Source organism: Cyprinus carpio, chromosome A24 (genome assembly GCF_018340385.1).
Source record: "Cyprinus carpio isolate SPL01 chromosome A24, ASM1834038v1, whole genome shotgun sequence".
Lineage (NCBI taxonomy): Eukaryota > Metazoa > Chordata > Actinopteri > Cypriniformes > Cyprinidae > Cyprinus > Cyprinus carpio.
In genome coordinates, this window is record NC_056595.1 from 10,384,758 (window position 1) to 10,405,229 (window position 20,472).

General features: G+C 37.4%; 1 protein-coding gene across 2 annotated transcripts; it reads left to right on the forward strand.

The window, feature by feature from the left end:
* Positions 1 to 619: 619 nt before the first annotated feature.
* LOC109074833 (progressive ankylosis protein homolog B-like) lies at positions 620 to 20,403 on the forward strand. 2 transcript variants are annotated; one of them, XM_042714166.1, is made up of 12 exons: positions 620 to 1,868; positions 3,726 to 3,942; positions 4,028 to 4,146; positions 4,613 to 4,696; positions 9,341 to 9,511; positions 9,590 to 9,724; positions 9,800 to 9,892; positions 13,538 to 13,630; positions 17,880 to 18,009; positions 18,096 to 18,219; positions 18,572 to 18,671; positions 19,359 to 20,403. In XM_042714166.1, exons 1-12 carry the CDS (start codon positions 1,773 to 1,775, stop codon positions 19,482 to 19,484), a joined length of 1,488 nt encoding a protein of 495 aa, XP_042570100.1. In that variant the 5' UTR covers positions 620 to 1,772; the 3' UTR covers positions 19,485 to 20,403. The 2 variants fall into 2 exon arrangements, with proteins under 2 accessions (XP_042570100.1, XP_018946397.2); XM_019090852.2 differs by having other exon boundaries at positions 624 to 1,868; positions 19,356 to 20,403.
* Positions 20,404 to 20,472: the final 69 nt, after the last annotated feature.

Below are 20,472 nucleotides of genomic sequence, written 5' to 3' on the forward strand. Positions count from 1 at the left end.
TACATCTAAATCACGACCTATGCTCTCAGTGTCAAATGCAGAAGCGTTAATTCATTTGTTCATGACCTCAAATTTAGATTATTGTAATTATTTTATTGGGTGGTTGTTCTGCGCACTTGATAAACAAACTCCAGCTAGTCCAAAATGCAGCAGCTAGAGTTCTTACTAGAATCAGGAAGTATGACCATATCAGCCCGGTTCTGTCAACTCTGATCTCAAAACTCTGGCCATTTGATACTACCTAGAATATCAAAATCAACTGCAGGCGGCAAAAACTTTTTACCATTTAGTGTCCAACCTGGAACAAACTACCTAGCATTGTTTGGGAGGCACACACACTCTGTCAGTTTAAATCTAGATTAAAGACGCATTTCTTTAACCTGGCATACACATAACACACGATCACTTTTCTATAATTCAGATCCAATAAAGGATTGTTAGGCTGCATTAATTAGGTCAGCCAGATCCAGGAACACTTCCCATAACATCCGGTGTACTTATTTCATTGTAAGAAGAATGGCATCTACGCTAATATCAGTCTGTTTTATGTTTATTCTGAGGTCACCATAGCCACCCAGATCCAGTCCGTATCCAGATCAGATGGTCACTGCAGTCACCTGGATTTAGTATCATCCAGTCCAGATGGTGGATCAGCACCTAGAGATGACCTCTACAGCCCTGAATCTCAGCGGAGACCATGTCAACTAGACAAACCCTAGAAACAGATCCCCTGTGAAGACCTCATCATCCATTGACACAAGACCACGAGAACCAGATGAGTCCTCTGCTCAATCTGATGTGCGTTGCAGCCTGGAATTAAACCACACCATGCTTCATCTGGCCAGAGGAGAACTGGCCCCCAGACTGAGCCTGGTTTCTAACAAGATTTTTTGACACATAAATAAAAGTGACTTGACTTGACACATCAGTTACACACCTGATCCAACATTTTTAGTAATATCAATGGTTTCTTAATGAGGCATACTCTTATTTAAGATACATTGGCTTAATTAACATACTTGCAAATGCTCCTGTAACAAGGGCACTATATACTGCATTAATTCACTTCTATGATCTAGTCTTTCTCAGTGCAAATATTTAGGCTACTGACAACCTTACTTCTAGAACATCTAGGCTGTGTTTGTTTACACTGAAGATGGCAGGTTGATTTATAGTTGTCTAGTTGCCCCGGTCTGTCTCTCCACATACTGTAACTTCCAGCAGATGGAAGCAGAGATTAAAAAAATATATACACGTGACTTTCCATTGTAACTTAATATATCATTTCCGTTGACATTTTATTCTAACAGCATGTTAAGACAAAGACAAACTGATGTTCCATAAGAAACAATGAATCAATCCTCATCATTATTGTTTCCACCCCAGTAGACTGACGCGAACAGCTGGAGAAGGAAGAAGAGCTTGATGTTGTGAAGCCCCACGTGTTCTGTGTTCTGCACGAGAATAAATAGCACACACGGGCGAACAGACACAGCCGAAAGGACTTCAGCCTGTTAGACACCAAAATGCTGAATTTCAGCGGTTTCCTGCATCAGCACCTCGTGACAGTGAGATTTAATTCGCGGGCGACTGACATGATCATATAGTGCGAAATGTCTGGATGACCTTCTCATCAGGAGCGCTGGGAATGACAAGGTCTCCAGTTTTTTCTCCGTTTTACTTCAGGCCGCTGGAAGCCGCAAACCATAAAGCGACTCTTCGGTACAAAGCGACACGGACGAATGCCTTAAACATTATTGTCATCATTTGGTATGATGGACTGTCTATCACGCAGTGCGTACTGGCCTCTTATTCGCTTTCTGCTGCCGCTAGCCATTACTAATATAGCCATCGACTTCGGAGAACAGGTGAGATATGATGTCTTTGAACCTGAACACTGCTATTTTGACATGCAACGCTTTTTACGGCACGAACACCAGTGTAAATAAACAATTCGGGCTTGTTTGGGTGCATGAATGTCAGGTTGAGTCCAGGGTTAGTACTGATCATAAATCTTAGGGTGGCGTGGCGTAGTGGTGAGCTAGTAGGCTCATCTAAAGGTTTTAGGTTCGAATCTTACTAGGTTTGATCCGTGACGTGCCCTTGTTCTCCTGAGCAAGGACACCTTACAATGAAAGTAGATTTTCAAAGTTGAACTGTGTTGGTGGTTTTGTTGTTTTTGTATTATTTCGTTAATTGGTTTGTCTTTGATAATTTAGCTGAAAAACTTACAATCTAGAATTTTGCAAATCTAGAATTCCCCTGAATGCAACTGGTTTCAAGTCTATTGGTCTTTTCCCTGACACTAATAGTGGAAATGGTCAACAGTTAGGCAGGGTTTTTTTTTTTTTGGTGCAATAGTCAGTGAAAGCCAAAATCATTAACCCATTGAGGGATGGATTTAAAATCACACTGAAAATCAAAGTAAAAAGTTACAGACTGATCCAACTTTCTTGAATTTAATCATGGCAACTCATAATGTAAGTCTGTAGTGTTTATGTGCCCATGTGTCTGTATGCACTCCTGAGGATGGCTGGGCATGCTCCTGATGAGATAGTGGATTGTTTCCTGCAGGATCTCCTGCCAGACATGGATCAGGGCAGCACTAAGCTCCTGGACAGTCTGTCATGCTAATTAGCAGATTTGGATGCTCCAATATGTAACATCCCAGAGGTTCTCAATTGCATTCAGGTCTGGGGAATGTGAGGGTCAGTCAGTGCCTTCGTCATTCAGGAGCTGCCTACACACTCTTGCCACATGAGGCCACATAAGATCTGACAGTGGCTCTGAGGATTTCATTCTGGCAGTTTGGTCAAAAACATGCACACAAGTAGCCAGCTGGAGGTCATTTCAGAGATTTCAAATTAATAGATTAAAGTCTTAATATTTAGCCATGTTACATTGCGTGTATAAAGTTAATTAATGTGAAAAAAGTCTGTGCCAACTAACCTTGCATTCTTGGATTCAACGTGAAAAACAGCAATAATAAAATGTTAAAGTTATAAAGTCTGAAGTATGTACATTGTTGGCTTTTCTGAGGTGAATGTTTTGTTACGAAATGTTTTGTAATTGTTTTTCCAAAACATTGATTGATTGATTATATGAGACTTGATTACATTCATTTTATTAAATTGTTCTGATTATTGTCAACATGCCTGATATTCACTAATGTTTATTTAGTGCTATAACTAGTAGAAAAGAGGAAAAGGTGATTGATTCACTGCTTGAACTGAGGTGAATAAAATGATCTCATGCCACATTAAAGAGCGTAAAAACACATTAAGTGTTTGTAGTCTGTGATAAAATTTTACAGAATTTAAAGGCTGAGACAAATGGATTTGAAAAATGTTAAATATTATTTCCAGGCATTTATTCCATCAATAATACAGCTTGTGAATAGTCACGTAAGATAATATTCCTCAGAAAAGACAACAATAAGCTAACTTAAGTCAGGAAGGATAAGGAGAGAGTAATTCTCTGTGACCACCACCTGCAAAACCATTTCCTTTTAATTGTCTTGCTTTTGCCTCTCTAGTGCACCTGTTGTCACTTGCACTAAAGAAGATAAAACTGATTCATAATCACTTCTGCTTCCTATCCCTTTTTAACTGTCTGGTGTTATACTGTGATAAGATGTTCTCTTACTTTTTTTTGAGCCGTCTTTTATACGTGTTCACACACACAGCAATGAAACGTGCCCTTTCTCTTTCTCATGCCTGATTCAGGCACTAAACAGGGGGATCGCTTCTGTGAAAGAGGACAGGGTTGAGATGTTGGCCAGCTATGGTCTGGCATACTCGCTTATGAAGTTCTTCACTGGACCCATGAGCGACTTCAAAAATGTGGGACTCGTGTTTGTCAACAGTAAGAAGGAGAGAACCAAGGCGGTCCTCTGTATGGTTGTGGCTGGGGTCATTGCCATCATCCTCCACATCCTAATAGGTGTGTCTGTCTTGTGAATACAGTTTCTAGATTACTAGATTTCTTCAATGGAAAGCCTTTATTAAAAACTGTCACATTTCCCCAGCTTACACAGATCTGGGCTATTACATCATAAATAAGCTCCACCATGTGGATGATTCAGTAGGAAACAAGACGAGAAAGGCATTCCTGTACCTCGCTGTATTTCCATTATTAGATGCAATGGTGAGTATGAACTTCATATTATAACTTTAATATAAGATTCAAGATCATCTTTTGGATTAGAATTCGGATAGTTTTTGCTGCATACTTTGCTTACAGACAATTGTTTAGTATTGTAGCATGTGCTATGCAAAGAAAATTAATTTGTTTGATTTGTGTAAAATGCAGTAAATCTTGCCACCAGAAGTGTAAACAAGAAATGTAAAAATGGCAGCTAATTTTACTTTTTTAATTATAAAATGCAAACGGATGGTCACATTAAGTGCATTGCATTATGGTATAAAGAATTTTAAGAACTATATTCTGTATACTGCAATTGTTGGCAATTTTATTATAGTATAGTTTTCATGTGGTATTCCATGCATGCAGATAATTCATCTACTGTACACAGTATGCATACTGCAGAAATAGTCAAAATAGAATGGTGCACACTTTTTTTCATTTGAACTAATTTGATTTTGCTCCAAAGGCATGGATTCATGCTGGAATCCTCCTGAAGCACAAGTACAGCCTGCTAGTGGGATCTGCCTCCATCTCTGATGTTATTGCACAGGTTGTAAATTCTATAAACTTTTGTATGCTAAGTTCCTGTCATCAACCCTTGTGCCGCAATTGAACAAAAAAAAAAAAAAAAAAAAAATAGGGGGTTGTACTGAATTTTTTAATTGTCAAATTTTGGTCTGATATTCAAATGTTAAACGTTTATTAAGTCTCCTATCAGAAAAGAGGCAGAGAAAAAGCAGGAAGCAGGAGATAAAGTGATAAGAGTTTATTAAATAATCTTAGTTGTGTATTTCCTGATGTTTAATTGTCCTTCTGATTAGCACAAACAAGCAAAGGAAAATTACTGCTCCCAAACATTGTCATTGTCTTTGACCTTGAATGGACAGTTTGCCTTATTTCTAAAAAATAGACTTATTTCTTTATTTATAGCCCACAAAGATATCATTAAAATAAATAATAATATCAAAACAATGGCAAATGGTACATACACTACTGTTCAAAAGTTTGAGGTCGGTATGATTCTTTGGAAATGTTTTTGAAAGAGGTATGTAATGATTACTAGGGCTGCATAAATAATAAAATTGAATCGTGATTACAGTTACGGATGCCACAATGACATAATCATTCAAAGCAGCAATTAATAGTTCAAAGTCAACTTATGTTATTCTACGTGCTTAAGATGTTTTTTTTTTCTTTCTACAGGTTAGCCTAAAGGTTTTTCCATTGTTTAAATTTTAGTTTTAGTATAACATTATAATACCTTGCAAATTTTTACTTTTTAATTAATTTATTTATTTAAAGAAGAAACCAATCCAGTTAATGTATAGCTGACATTTGAGACTTAAAGGTGGGGTAAGTGATTTCTAGTAGCCAGTGTTGATATTTCAAATCACCAAAACAAACACGCCCCTACCCCAAAAGGGTCTCACCCCTATTTTGATAGCTCCGCCCCACACATACGTACGCAACCCAAGCAAGGATTATGGCGGAATCTGCTGTATTATTATCTCCTGTTTTAAACATATTATCTTACTTTTCGGACACACTTTGGGAGCTGATGCTTGAAACAGACGCTCCAGGAGGAGGTTTAGACGCTCCAGAATTATAGGGTGTGGAAATGAATGTGTCTTTATCATAACTGAAGGGAAGGACAATACGAGTGCTGATGAACAAACGAGTGAACATGACACACAAGCATATTAAAGCAAAAGCCAGCATATATACGTTCTGTGAAACAAAGCACAACCAATGTTACTCATCTATCGAGAAGAAACAAAACAACCTCGGAGTCCAATCACAAGCCTTCCCGGTCCTTGAGTTCTCTCCAGCACTGGAAAGCTGATCCGAAATTTACACGGGTCCTACTTCTTGCCTTATAGTAAGCTTTCTTTTGTTCCGCAGACATTTTTTTATCTGCCATCTCTATCTTTCTGTCGTCGCTCGGCTAGGCTAATGACCGTCCTGTGCACTGAGCGCTCTCTCCTCCACATCATGAGTAGACACGCCCCTCACTGCTGATTGGCTACAAGTTTGTTTTGGTACTCGACCGACTCATTTTTTTAAAAAAAAAAAAGCGCTTTTGAAAAAATGCCTACCCTACTTTTAGTACTATAGAAAAGCAATAAAAGTTTTTTTAATTAGAGTGTTTTTAGCTTGTATATTTTCATATAAAAATATATGACATGCAGTTGCTTCCAACAATGGTATAAACATCATTCAATGTAAATTGTGGTAATCGTAATTAATAATTGCAATTACAATTTCAAGAGAAAAATCGCCAATTATAATTTTTGTTTCAGAGTAGGTTTAAATTTGACAAAACCAAACAATATCCCACTTGGTTTGGATCAGGTTCAGCAGGCTCACAGCGCTCGATATAAACATCCTCTGTCAACTCAGGGTTTGATCCAGAGTTTCTGGTTAACTCTGGAGCACGTGCACCTGAAAGTGTGACACGTGCAGCAAACAGCCAATCACACAGAAAATGGAAAGCGTCAGTTTGATTCATTTTTGTGAGAGTTGGCACAATACACTTCTCTGCTGAAGATTAAGAGATGTTGTTTTTTAAAAAACATAATGGATTTAAATGCATTTACAGTGCAGAAATAAACACTGCTGCTGCAGCAAAAGTTTGATAAGGCAACAGAAATAAAATATCTGACTATGCAAATGAATCAACTGAATTTAAGAATTTACAGTTGATATAGAGAAGAATCACCCCCTTTAAAATAATCACATTTTGTTGCTTTGCAGCCTGAAATGAAGACGGATGGTTTTTGTTTTAACATCCAAATGAAAGATATAACACCCAACATGTCAGAAAGAACAAAAAACAAAAAAAACAATCACTTAGGCTGCATTCAAAAACTTGCCTCGCTGCCGTATTTGCGCACAAAGTCACCTCATGAAACTGATTTTGGACAGGCTTCTGAGGCAGCGTAACGATTTAATGATCTACAGAAAAATATAGAAAGCTTTGGTGATAACTAAATGAATAATTACTATAATACTGATTTCTCACTACTGACCTCCAAACGCAACTTTCACACGCCATCTTTTTTTTAGCTCAACCGTCACGGAATGGAACACACATGATTGTGGGATATCAAAGGCAGCGAAGGATACATCTATGCTGCCTTCAAAATTAGATCAGAAGAAGGTACCTCCGGAGACAGGAAGTGAAGCAGAATTTGGATTCGGACGTGCCATGATGCCTTCCATTTTAGAGCTTGCGGACCCCGAAAACTGAAAGGACTGCGCATGTGCAATAATGCAGAAATATCATTATAGCGTATGACGCACAGAACGAGCGGTTCTTCCTTTTAAATGAAGTGTCTTATAAATGCTTGTCATGTCATTATAAAACTCTCCTTTCACTCTGCAAATGTGAAGTGGAGTAGGACAGCCTCCCACCAGTTCTTGTTTTGGATTCTCATCCTCAGGCAGGCCATTTTGGGGGTGGGGAGGGGCTTTTTTACTGCATGATAAATATGAGCAGTGCAGCACAGCAGTTTATATGTATAATTATCCATAAATGGATAAATATTAATTCTGCTGTTTAAAACAAATAAAGAAACTGTGTAGGAGAGTGGTTATTATGTGCAAACAGTGAGAAACTCTATATTTGTACAGTGTGCGCATGTAAAAAAAAAAATCAATTCCGATTTGAAGCTTGTGACATATAAACACACACATCAACCCGATCACTTTATTTAGCGTTCATGTAAACACTACATTCAGATTTATCAATCAGAATGATTTCAGTCCAATTGAACCAAAAATTGTGCATGTAAATGTAGCTACTGTCAAAAGATCTCAAAGGCTTTATCAATGCCTAGAAGCACAGTGAAGTCTATTATTAAGAAGTGGAAGGAATTTGGTACAACACAGACCCCTCCCTGGATCAGGACGTCACTCCAAACTGGATGAAAGAGCCAGGAGGAAACTGGTCAGAGAGGCGACCAAGAGGCCAACAGCAACTCTGAAGCAGTTGCAGGAATTTATGATAAAGAGTGGTCATTGTGTGCATGTGATGACAGTATCACAAATTCTCCACAAATCTGGCTTGTATGGGAGGGTTGCACTAAAAAAGCCATTCCTCAAAAAAAGCCACATGCAGTCAAGACTGAGCTTTGCCAACACAAACCTTGAAGATTCTGAGGCAGAAGAGACTAAAACGGAATTATTTGACCTCTACACCAAACAATATATATGGCGGAAATCCAATACAGCTCACCATCCAAATAACATCATTCCTACAGTTTAAGCGGACTCGTGTATGGTTCGTGAGTGCGCACCCGAGTTCGGAAGACAGCGTTCACATCATCCAAACGAACTGAACCTGCTCAAAACCAACCCACCTTTTTGAGCCTGAAAGCTCAGAGTTTGCTCAAACTAAATGCAAACTTACCTATTAAAAAAAAAAAAAAAACTGGCTTCGTGCAACAGTCCTATAGTCTGAATTTATTTGATATAGTAAAACATTAAAACTGTTTAAAATATTAATACATTTTAAAAATAATAATACACTTTAAATAACAAAAAATAATAAAATTATCAAAAAAAAAAATAATCTTCCAAAATAATTATAATATGCTGATTTGGTGCTCAAGAAACATTACTGTTATTCATTTTCTGCATTCTTGCTGAACAAAAGTATTAATTAAAAAAAAATAAAAAATGTCCTGACCAAGCTTTTGAATGGTAGTATAAATAAGTAAAAATTCAAATATGAAATTAGTTTTTAAAAATTAGTAATTGTAAAAGAAATAGTCATACGACAGCACAATAAGCACAACAAAAAAACAAAACAAAAAACAACAAAAAAGATATGACATTTAAACATTTTAATGTAATGTAGCATAGCTTAAAGATAAAGATTATCATTATTTAAAATATTATTTAACTAACATGATTTAATTAAACTAATATTAAATAGTTTAACATATATACAATTTCTGGCACAATATGTATATGCAAATCTTGGAGTTTTTTTTTTTTTTGCTACCTGCCAAAGGGCTATTTTGAGCACTCAGTTTGCATTGCAAATTTGCATAGCTTGTAGCAGCAACAGGGTATCTCTATTTTTAAATATTGGATGCATAAATATTTTTGCAGGTTTGTCATGCATTAAAACATGTACTTAAACTTGCCAAATATTTAATTGATTTTTTACTCTTCTGTTCGCCTACAGATAATATTTGTGGCGATTCTTCTCCAGAGTAACCTGGCATGTTTAGAGCCTCTTCTTATTCCCATTCTGTCTCTGTATATGGGAGCTCTGGTGCGGTTCACTATTGTGGGACTGGGTTACTACTGTAATGTCCATGACAACATTCCTGAATCAAGCAGCCTCGAACAGGGGGTATGTTTATCAAAAAGATTTTTGCAGACAGATCAGAAAGTTGCTTCCTATATTCAGAGTACTTTTGGTCACTTCCAGGGCGATGTCACCGTAAGGAAGATGCTTAGTTTCTGGTGGCCGCTTGCCCTCATTTTGGCCACTCAGCGCATCAGCAGGCCCATTGTCAATCTGTTTGTCTCTCGGGACCTCAAAGGCAGCGCTGCATCAACTGAAGTGAGTACTGATGAATAAAAGTATGCACACCAACACACAGCAGCCAGTTCTAACCAAATTGTGTGTGTTTGCTAGGCAGTAGCAGTACTCACAGCAACATATCCGGTTGGTCATATGCCCTACGGGTGGTTAACAGAACTGCGTGCTGTCTATCCAGCTTTCGATAAGGTAGGTGAAGGTTTTGACTAGCAACTGCATAGCAGCTCCCTGGCAACCATCATGAATGTCACAGCATGTTTTTTACAGACAAAAAAAATAAATAAAAGCTTATTTAAAATGTAGGACCTATTCAAATTCTTTCTCTTTCATGGTTGGCTACTTTCTCTCCCTCATCTCTGGGTGCTGAGCACAGGAAAGTCTATCCGGTAGTGAGCTGTGTCTTTCCAAAGTTTGTCCATCGCATTTCACTCACTCCAATGATTGCTAGCTGCAATCTCTTAATTTCACTGGCTAGTTGTGCGGTTTTTCCCAGTTGGTACAGGGTCTGCACATTCCAAGTCCCAATCCAATTTTGGTGTTTGGGGGTCAGCAACATCCGCTTTACTAGCTTCATTCTTTGCTCCCCTTAGTCGTGAATGGAGTTATTTCTTCCCTCCGAGGATTTTACCTGAGGGCTATCCTTGTGGTCGGCTGATCGTTGAGTTTCCGTAAACATTTCCATAACCAAGGAAGCTGCAGCAGGACTGCTGGAGTGGGAACATGTTAAAGAAAAAACACATCACAGACATAATTGAATGTACTTCAAACAAACCATAACACAATCCAAGCGTATGCGCCCACAGATGATGCCGAAGACAAAGAAGCCTTCTACCATCAACTCCAAGCAATTCTGCAAAAGATAAAAAAAAGAGACATCAAAATTGTCATTGGAGACTTCAATGCCAAAGTTGGTACCGAAAATACAGGAAAAGAAGACGTTATAGGGAAAGAAGGCACGGGAACTTCAAATGAAAATGGAGAACGTTTGATAGAGATGTGCCAGGCAAATGGATTGTCAATAGGAGGAACCTGATTCCCGCATAAAGAGTGCCAAAAAGTTACCTGGATTTTCCCAAACGGATTGACCGAAAACCAGATCAACCACTTCCTTGTGAGCAAGAGGTGGAGATCCTCACTTCAGGATGTATGGGCCAGGAGAAGCGCAGATATAGGACCACCACCTCGTAGTTGGAGTGATGAAGCTAAAACTAGCTAGAGCTCCAAGGAGGAAGTACGGGAGAGAAAAATTATATGTGAAAAAGTTGCAAAACCCGGAGACAAGACTGAGGTTCCAAATAAAAACCTGACATGGGCGGAAGCCAAGAGAACGGCCCCCAACAGGGTCAGATGGAGGACGGTCATTGATGCCCTATCTCTTGCTAGAGGCGAAGAAGACTGACTAACTATTCAACTTCTTAATGTACAGTGGGTACGGAAAGTATTCAGACCCCCTTAAATTTTTCACTCTTTGTTATATTGCAGCCATTTGCTAAAATCATTTAAGTAAATTTTTTTCCTCATTAATGTACAAACAGCAACCCATATTGACAGAAAAACACAGACTCAGTAACATTTTTGCACATTTATTAAAAAAGAAAAACTGAAATATCACATGGTCCTAAGTATTCAGACACTTTGCTCAGTATTTAGTAGAAGCTCCCTTTTGATCTAATACAGCCATGAGTCTTTTTGGGAAAGATGCAACAAGTTTTTCACACCTGGATTTGAAAAGTGAAAAAAAACTGAAAGTCGTGACATTTGCCAAGTATGGTAACCCATACTCGGAATTGGTGCTCTGCACTTAACCCATCCAAATGCACACACACAGCAGTGAGAAGTGAACACACCGTGAACACACACCCGGAGCAGTGGGCAGCTATATATCCAGCGCCCGGGGAGCAACTGGGGGTGCCTTGCTCAAGGGCACTTCAGCCATGGGTATTGAGGGAGGAAGAGAGCCTCTGTCATTTGGGGATCCTCTGCCATTCCTCCATGCAGATCCTCTCCAGTTCTGTCAGGTTGGGTGGTAAACGTTGGTGGACAGCCATTTTCAGGTCTCTCCAGAGTTGGGTTTAAGTCAGGGTTCTGGCTGGGCCATTCAAGAACAGTCACGGAGTTGTTGTGAAGCCACTCCTTCATTATTTTAGCTGTGTGCTTAGGGTCATTGTCTTGTTGGAAGGTGAACCATCGGCCCAGTCTGAGGTCCTGAGCACTCTGGAGAAGGTTTTCGTCCAGGATATCCCTGTACTTGGCCGCATTCATCTTTCCCTCGATAGCAACCAGTCGTCCTGTCCCTGCAGCTGAAAAACACCCTCACAGCATGATGCTGCCACCACCATGCTTCACTGTTGGGACTGTATTGGACAGGTGATGAGCAGTGCCTGGTTTTCTCCACACGTACCGCTTAGAATTAAGGCCAAAAAGTTCTATCTTGGTCTCATCAGACCAGAGAATCTTATAGGAGAGGCTTCCGTCGGGCCACTCTGCCATAAAGCCCCGACTGGTGGAGGGCTGCAGTGATGGTTGACTTTCTACAACTTTCTCCCATCTCCCGACTGCATCTCTGGAGCTCAGCCACAGTGAACTTTTGGTTTCTTCTTTACCTCTCTCACCAAGGCTCTTCTCCACTGATAGCTCAGTTTGGCCGGACGGCCAGCTCTAGGAAGGGTTCTGGTCATCCCAAATGTCTTCCATTTAAGGATTATGGAGGCCACTGTGCTCTTAGGAACCTTAAGTTGCAGCAGAAATTTTTTTGTAACCTTGGCCAGATCTGTGCCTTGCCACAATTCTGTCTCTGAGCTCTTCAGGCAGTTCCTTTGACCTCATGATTCTCATTTGCTCTGACATGCAATGAGCTGTAAGGTCTTACATAGACAGGTATGTGGCTTTCCTAGTCAAGTCCAATCAGTATAATCAAACACAGCTGGACTCAAATGAAGGTGGAAATGGACAGCACCTGAGTTAAATATATGAGTGTCACAGCAAAGGGTCTGAATACTTAGGACCATGTGATATTTAAGTTTTTCTTTTTTAATAAATCTGCAAAAATGTCAACAATTCTGTGTTTTTCTGTCAATATGGGTGCTGTGGTGTACATTAATGAGGAAAAAAAAATGGAACTTAAATGATTTTAGCAAATGGCTGCGATATAACAAAGAGTGAAAAATTTAAGGGGGTCTGAATACTTTCCGTACCCACTGTATATTATTGTCTTTTGTTGTTTGGTAAGAGATTTATGTAAGACTTTAGTAACTTTTATTAGTTTGGTTCGTCCTGAGGCTTTGGAATGTTTTTTAGTCAACACCCTATGACTAGTTTTCACAATAAAATGCCTCGTCCTGCAGATAATTATGTACCATTCAAAGACCTACAGCTGTCAGACTGACATGTGCCTGATTAAACGTTTAGGTTTTGCCCCTTTCGGATTAGAGACCAGTATCATCTTTCTGTTGTTTAAGAGGCATTCGGTTTGAATTTTATGATTGTGTTGGTGAGATTGAGTGAAAGATTTAGGTTGGGGAGAACTTGTTTTGTATCTTCTAAATGATGTTTTTGCCGTCGCTAGCACTCAATGTTCTCCTAGTAGACAAGAAAGATAACAACATGGTTTTCATTTTTGATGCACATTGTTCTGTCGTGGGTGTGATAACATCTTTCTTGTTTTTCGATGGTTTGATGGATGGTGCCAAATTAGTATGTTTTAAATATGCATTGAATGTATTACATTGTCTTATTTTTTAATTAAATCATATCAAAAATAGTTTTTTCCACACAAGCATAACCTGTATCATTTGGAAGATAAACAATAGTATCTGTACTTCTTTTTTTTTACAGAATAACCCTACTAATAAGTTAGCCAGTGGTCTGACAGTCACCAAATCACATATCAAGAGGTTCACGCTTTGCTGTTTTCTCCTCTCCTTAACGGTAAGATCTATTAATCATTGAATTAGTCATTACAATATATACACACACACACACGCACGCACACACACACACACACACACACACACACACACACACACACAAATATATACATACATACATACATATATATATATGTGTATGTATTATATACATAAATTGATTAAAAATTAAAGTGAGGACATTTATAATGTTAAAAAATCCCGAAACAAAAATCATAAATGCTGTTATTTTGAACATTCTATTCATCAAAGTATCCTGAAAAAAAAATGTTTATGGATTTCACAAATATGTTAAGCAGTACAACAGTTTCAACAGTTATTAATAAGGAATAAGTTACACTTTAATAAATAATTTTAAATTGTAATATCATTATTATTACTGTTATCGCTGTATTTTGGATTGAGTAAATGCAGCCTTGGTGTACATAAGACAATTGTTTCAAAAAAACGGAAATAAAGAGTCTTACCCAAAACTTTTAGATGGTAGTGTAGGGCTTTTTTTAAACCTCAAGATAAATCATATTAATGCTGTTTAGCTTTAGGTATTTATATCTACCCTCTTAGATTTAATAATTTACACTATCTTTTATCATTTAATAATTTACCAGTATCTTTTATCCAAAAAGTGTCAGAAATTCTGCATATATATATATGTGTGTGTGTGTGTGTGTTCACAATTTTTTGAGTATATAATACAAATACAAATATAAATCCTTAAACATAATCAAATAAATTTACCCAGAGGATATTTTCATAATGTTTTTAGTTTCAATTGGTATGTCAAGTCTGAGTCTGTTCAGATCAGCCACTCAAGTTCCAACATAAAACATGGATCCTCTCCTGCACATGAAAACGGTGTGCATTTTTCACATGCCATAAAACCAGTAAACACTGTTTTCAGTTCTCACGTTGGTCGTAAACCCATTTTTCTTCTGTTTACTTGTCCTGCTCTGACCTCAAGACCTTCAGACAAAAAACAACAGATTAAAATGAGTCACAATTTATATACTGCAAGTCCAGCTGTTTGTGTCTCAAAACACCACCAGGGTTGTTGGAAAATAGATGTCAGGCATATAGTAAAGGTTTTATTTTATCACGGACAAAAATGATGTAAAATCAAAATTATAATATGCAATAAGATTAAACAATTTCTCAGAAAAAAGAAACTAACAAGCTTGGTTGGACGGGTTGCAGTTTTTACCATTTGTTTTTGATTTCTGTCACATGATTTGTATGTGGGTTGTGTAATTATGGATTAGAGGAATGAAAAAAAAATAATAATTAAGGAAAACATGTTGGTAGATCTTACACACCCACTTTTGTGAATGGAGATGTTAAAACCTGTGCCACCAGTGAAGATGTCTCAAAACAGCCTGAAGGTCTTTGGCAGCTTTCCTGCTTCTTGTTTCATAATGACAGTGATGACTTGATGATGACATAAACAACAGATCAAATAATCTTGCAGAGAATATTTTTAACAAACCATGCAACAATCAAAGTGATTGCATAAAAGTTTTTATTTTATTTTATTTTGAAGTGGGAGAGAAATACAAAAATGTTGCTGCTTCAATTGCACAGGTCTACAGGAATTCCTAGATTATCTTACATTTACATTTACATTTAGTCATTTAGCAGAAGCTTTTATCCAAAGCGACTTACAAATGAGGACAATAAAAGCAGTCAAAACTAACAAAAGAGCAACAATAATTTCAAAAGTCACGGTTAGCCTAACACAGTAGCAAGGTACACACACACACACACACACACACACACACACACACACACACACACACACACACATATATATAATATATATATATATATATATATAACCCACACACACACACACTACACTATATAAAACAAACACACACACACACACACACACACAAAGAAAAACAAGTAGATAGAACAGAAAAAAATAGAAAGCTAGTTTTTTTAAAGAAAAAATAAAGTAGAATTAAAATAGAATAGAAAGTACTAGAGTTAGAGGGTCAAATAAAGATGGAACAGATGTGTTTTTGGTCAGTTGTTGAACATGGCTGAGGACTCAGCTGCTCGGATTGAGTTGGGTAGGTCATTCCACCAGGAGGGAACAGTTAATGAAAAAGTCTGTGAAAGTGATTTTGTGCCTATGGCACAATAATATGCCGTTCAGTTGCAGAACGCAAACAACAATAAAGTAATGAATTTAGGTAAATGCGTGCAGAGTGAAACTATATAACACTATAACCACCAGTGGTGGTTTTGCAGGCAAACATTAATGCCTTGAATTTAATGTGTGCAGCTACTGGTAGCCAGTGCAAATTGATGAACTGAGGTGTGACATGCGTTCTTTTTGGCTCATTAAAGATTAATCTTGCAGCGGCAATTTGGATTAATTGTAGAGGTTTGATAGAAGTGGCTGGAAGACCTGCCAAGAGAGCATTGCAATAGTCCACCCTGGATAGAATAAGAGCTTGAACAAGGAGTTGTGTTGCATGTTCTGAAAGAAAGGGCCTGATCTTCCTAATGTTGTTTAAAGCAAATCTGCAGGACCGGGCAGTTTTAGCAATGTGGTCTGAGAAATTCAGCTTATCATCAATCACAACTCCAAGGTTTCTAGCTGTTTTATTCTAGCTGAGTTATCTTACAAGAAACTAAAAGGATGGTGAAATTTTGATAAAGTGATGGGTTTGTTGAAACCGCAAGCAGTTCCGTCTTAGCCAGGTTGAGTTGAATGTGATGGTCCATCATCTGACAAGAAAGGTCTGTTAGACATGCTGAGATGCGAGCAGCTATCGTCGGATCATCAGGATGGAATGAGAAGTAGAGTTGAGTGTCATCAGCATAGCAGTGATATGAAAAGCTGTTTCTGAATGACAGAACCTAGTGATGCCATGTAAACAGAGAAGAGAAGTGGTCCAAGAACTGAGCCTTGAGGCACCCCAGTAGCTAAATGTTGCGACTTGGACACCACACCTCTCCAAGATACCTTAAAGGACCTATCTGAGAGGTAAGACTCAAACGACCAGCGTGCGGTTCCTGAGATGTCATTTTCCAATAGGGTTGACAGGAAAATCTGGTGATTAATCTTTAATCTTAAAGATAAAACCTCTTTGATATTAAAAATACTGCAAACTCATAATGTTTGCCGTTTGTCTTTATAGCCCAGGTTGAGCATGCATTGATGTGCTGGTCCTTGTCACATTGCACATCCATCGTCAGTCCATTCATTACTATTGGTTTGGATTTTAGTATAAAAGGCAGAGGAAAAAATAAAAGTACTAAAGTGTTCATGGGTAGACCTGTGGTGAGGAGTGAGCAGTGAAGGCCAAATCCAAGTGCACATTATATGACTCAAGCCCATGGCCTTTAACTTGTTCAGATGTGGAGGATCTTTCACTGTAAACAGGCATGTCAGGCCTTTATCAGACTCTATTGTGCCAGAAAAGAGGAATGTCCGTAGGCAGGGCGTCAAGCCTGAGACAATTACATAATCTGGTCTTGCTGGAATGTGAAGTGTCTCATAACAAAGACACAGTCAAAACTGACTGGCACATTCAAGATTAAGGATAACGAAGGAGTGAAACTAAATGTACACTAGATATACTAGATATGCATATGATGGTGCACATTATTATTTTTTTTTTTTAGTGGCACTACAGTAGGTTCACTTTGTTAATATTAGATATGCATTGCCATTCAAAAGTTTGAAATCAGTGTTTTATTTATTTATTTGTTTATTTATTTTTAGTTTTATTCAACAAGGATGCATTAAACTGATCAGAAATGACAGAATTGACAGTACTGTTACTTAAGCTCCAAATAAGCATTATATATATAGTTAATCACGATTAAGTTTTTGTTTACATTATATATGTGTGTGTAACTGTGTATATTTATTATGTATATATAAATACACACACATACAGCATATATTTTGAAAATATTTACATGTATATATTTATATTCATATAATTTATATATAAATATATATTTAATATATAAACATATTTTTCTTAAATACATACATGCATGTATTTATATATACATTATATATATATATATATATATATATATATATACTATATATATATATGATATATATATATACACACACATAATAAATAATAATTAAGTAATTAGTGCACACCACATGTTCTATAATATATACATAAACACATATATATATATATATATGATGTCACATTTTGACACAAAACTGCTAAATTAAGTAATTAGTGCACATGCCTGTGTCTGTTTTCCAGATGTGTTTCATTGTATTCTGGACCCCTCATGTTTCCGAACGCATCCTGGTAGATGTCATTGGTGTGGATATGGCTTTTGCACAGCTCTGCATCATTCCACTGAGAGTCTTTTCCTTCTTCCCTGTGCCTGGTACCATAAAGTATTTTCTTTTATATGACTTTATATGATTTACAGTGCATTATATTTATGTGACCTTGTGTCTGTTTTGCTATCAGTTACAGTTCGAGCTCATCTGACGGGCTGGTTAATGACGTTGAAGAGAACTTGTGTGCTGGTACCTAGTTCAGTTCTGCGCATCGCTGTGCTCATCACCAGCCTTCTAGTGCTGCCTTACATGGGGTTAGTAGTATACAGGAGGAATATACAAATATGCTAAATGCATCTCTTTTAAATATCTTCTGAATGTGCTTCTCTTCTCAGTATGTGATCTGTGAAGTAATTAGCTCTCATGCTGCCTCTGAATTTTTTAGTGAGTCTAAAAATAAACAATGTCAAATCCCTGTCTGCATTTCGTGAATTAATTATGATTCCGCTCCTCAGCTAATGCAGACTTTGAATATAAGCTGAGATTGTTCTTTTATGGGTTTTTTTTTTATCATAGCAACACTGGGCTACAACTGTACAGCATTAAAATCAGTTGGTATTATTTTAAAACCAGTTTTACCATGTTGAGGGTTTTGTCTTTGTGCAGAGTGCATGGTGCCACACTGGGAGTGGGGTCTTTATTAGCAGGATTCATGGGGGAGTCCACCATGGTCGCAGTGGCTGCCTGTTACGTATACCGAAAACAGGTGAGGAACCATCGGACTGCAAAAGTCAACGGTTGTGCAGAAATATTACAGCTAGTGTCCAGTGCACCTTATTATTCAGTGTGAAAGTAAGCTATTTTCTGTGAATGTGCAAAACTTCAGATTCATTAGGCTCTATAGATAGATAACTATAAGAATAAGTGTAGTGAACATAATGTTGTTTGCTGTTTACATGTTTATGATAATAACAAATCAGTTTGCAACATCAAGCAGCATAATGGACTGTTGTACAGTTAAAATATCTGGACGCAGATGATGCCGGACACCTTACACAATCAAGTTAAAAATTCCAACTAGTGTTGTGTGAATTTAGCTACAGTATTATCTTAATTCTAGAACAATTATTAAAATGGGAAACACTTTAGATTACACACATTCGCTATTGACTAAGAGTTTTCCCTCGGTAGACTCCTAATTTGCTGCTAATTGATAGGAAGTAAGGTAGTTGTTGTAATAATTGTGTTTAAGGTTAAGGGATCTAGAATATGGTCATGCAGAATAAGTAGTAATAACCAGCCAATATACTAGAAATATGCATGCTTATAAGCAACTAGTTAATAGTGAATAGTGATCCCTAATCTAAAGTGTTACCAAAACATGCCTTTTGACTTTTAAATGCTTCGTATCTATTCTGCAATATTTATCAGTCTTGCGGTCTGTTTTCAGAAGAAAACCCCAGAAGCAGAAATGGTTGTGGAGGACAACTCTTCCCCGATGAATGAAGTCACCTCCAGGACAGAGTTTGATGTCATTGAAGAGGCTGAGAATGAGCAGATGGAAACAGAAGATGAATGAATCTAGGCATGGGAAGAAAAACAAGGGTGGAAGATACATGTTTTCCTTTCTTGGATTTTTGACGACAAGAGCCTAACTAGTACTAGTACTTTATCATTTCATAAATTTTTTTTTTTTTTTTTTTACATTTCTACAGTCTCTCCATTACCCCAGTGGGACTGTCAGATTGATTGATGCTTGTTTGGGGTAGGATAAGCAGATTTGCATGTCTACATAAAATGCACTCCTGCACTTTTTTGCACTGAGGCATATTTACACAGATGTCTTCCAAAGTTCCTGTTCTGCAGCCTGTAAACATTTTTGCCAAAAATAGACCCTTACAGTCAGAAAATAAATAAATAAATAAAATAAAATAATAAATCCTAGGAGAAAGAATGCATCAAGAATGGGCTTGAAAGATGTTTTAATAACTGTACTGTTATCTGAATTTTTACCCTGGGAAATACCGTGTTTCCTCTTGCCTTGAGACGCACAATGAATAGTTACACTTTGAGTGTATTATAACTTGTTCAAGAGGAATTTATTTTACTGACTTGGGGCACTGAATAGATTTGATTGTAAATGTCAGTTGATTTATTTTTGTATTCACTGCAAAAATTCAGGTTTTGTATACTTTGCGAATGTCATTATGGAGACATTTAGATCTGAAGATAACTTCTATATAAAAAGGGTATTTATTTGATCTTTTGTGAAAGCATGAACAGATCATTTCTGATCAGATCTGACGTGATCCAGTATTTTGTACTGGGACCACATTATAGAATTTTTTTTTTTTTTTTCTCCAGATCTTAGAAATTTATGGTATGCTTCACTTTCAATATCTGTTTTGCAAATTACTAAATGGAATGTAGTTTTGGCAGTTTTTAGGTCCTGTTTATTTTAGGTGCTCATGTTACTCGGTGCTTGTTGTCTAACTGAATGTCAGCACAAGCACATAAAACCCCAAGCACATATGAATACATCATTGCTATTAAACAAATGTTGTGCT

What these genes read in the sequence shown, in the direction of transcription:
- LOC109074833 (XM_019090852.2), top strand. Translation starts at nt 1,773, where the DNA reads ATGATGGACTGTCTATCACGCAGTGCGTACTGGCCTCTTATTCGCTTT. An exon ending in TTCCATTATTAGATGCAATG is followed by an intron (nt 4,147 to 4,612) that starts GTGAGTATGAAC and finishes TTTGCTCCAAAG; the next exon opens with GCATGGATTCATGCTGGAAT. An exon ending in CAAGCAGCCTCGAACAGGGG is followed by an intron (nt 9,512 to 9,589) that starts GTATGTTTATCA and finishes GGTCACTTCCAG; the next exon opens with GGCGATGTCACCGTAAGGAA.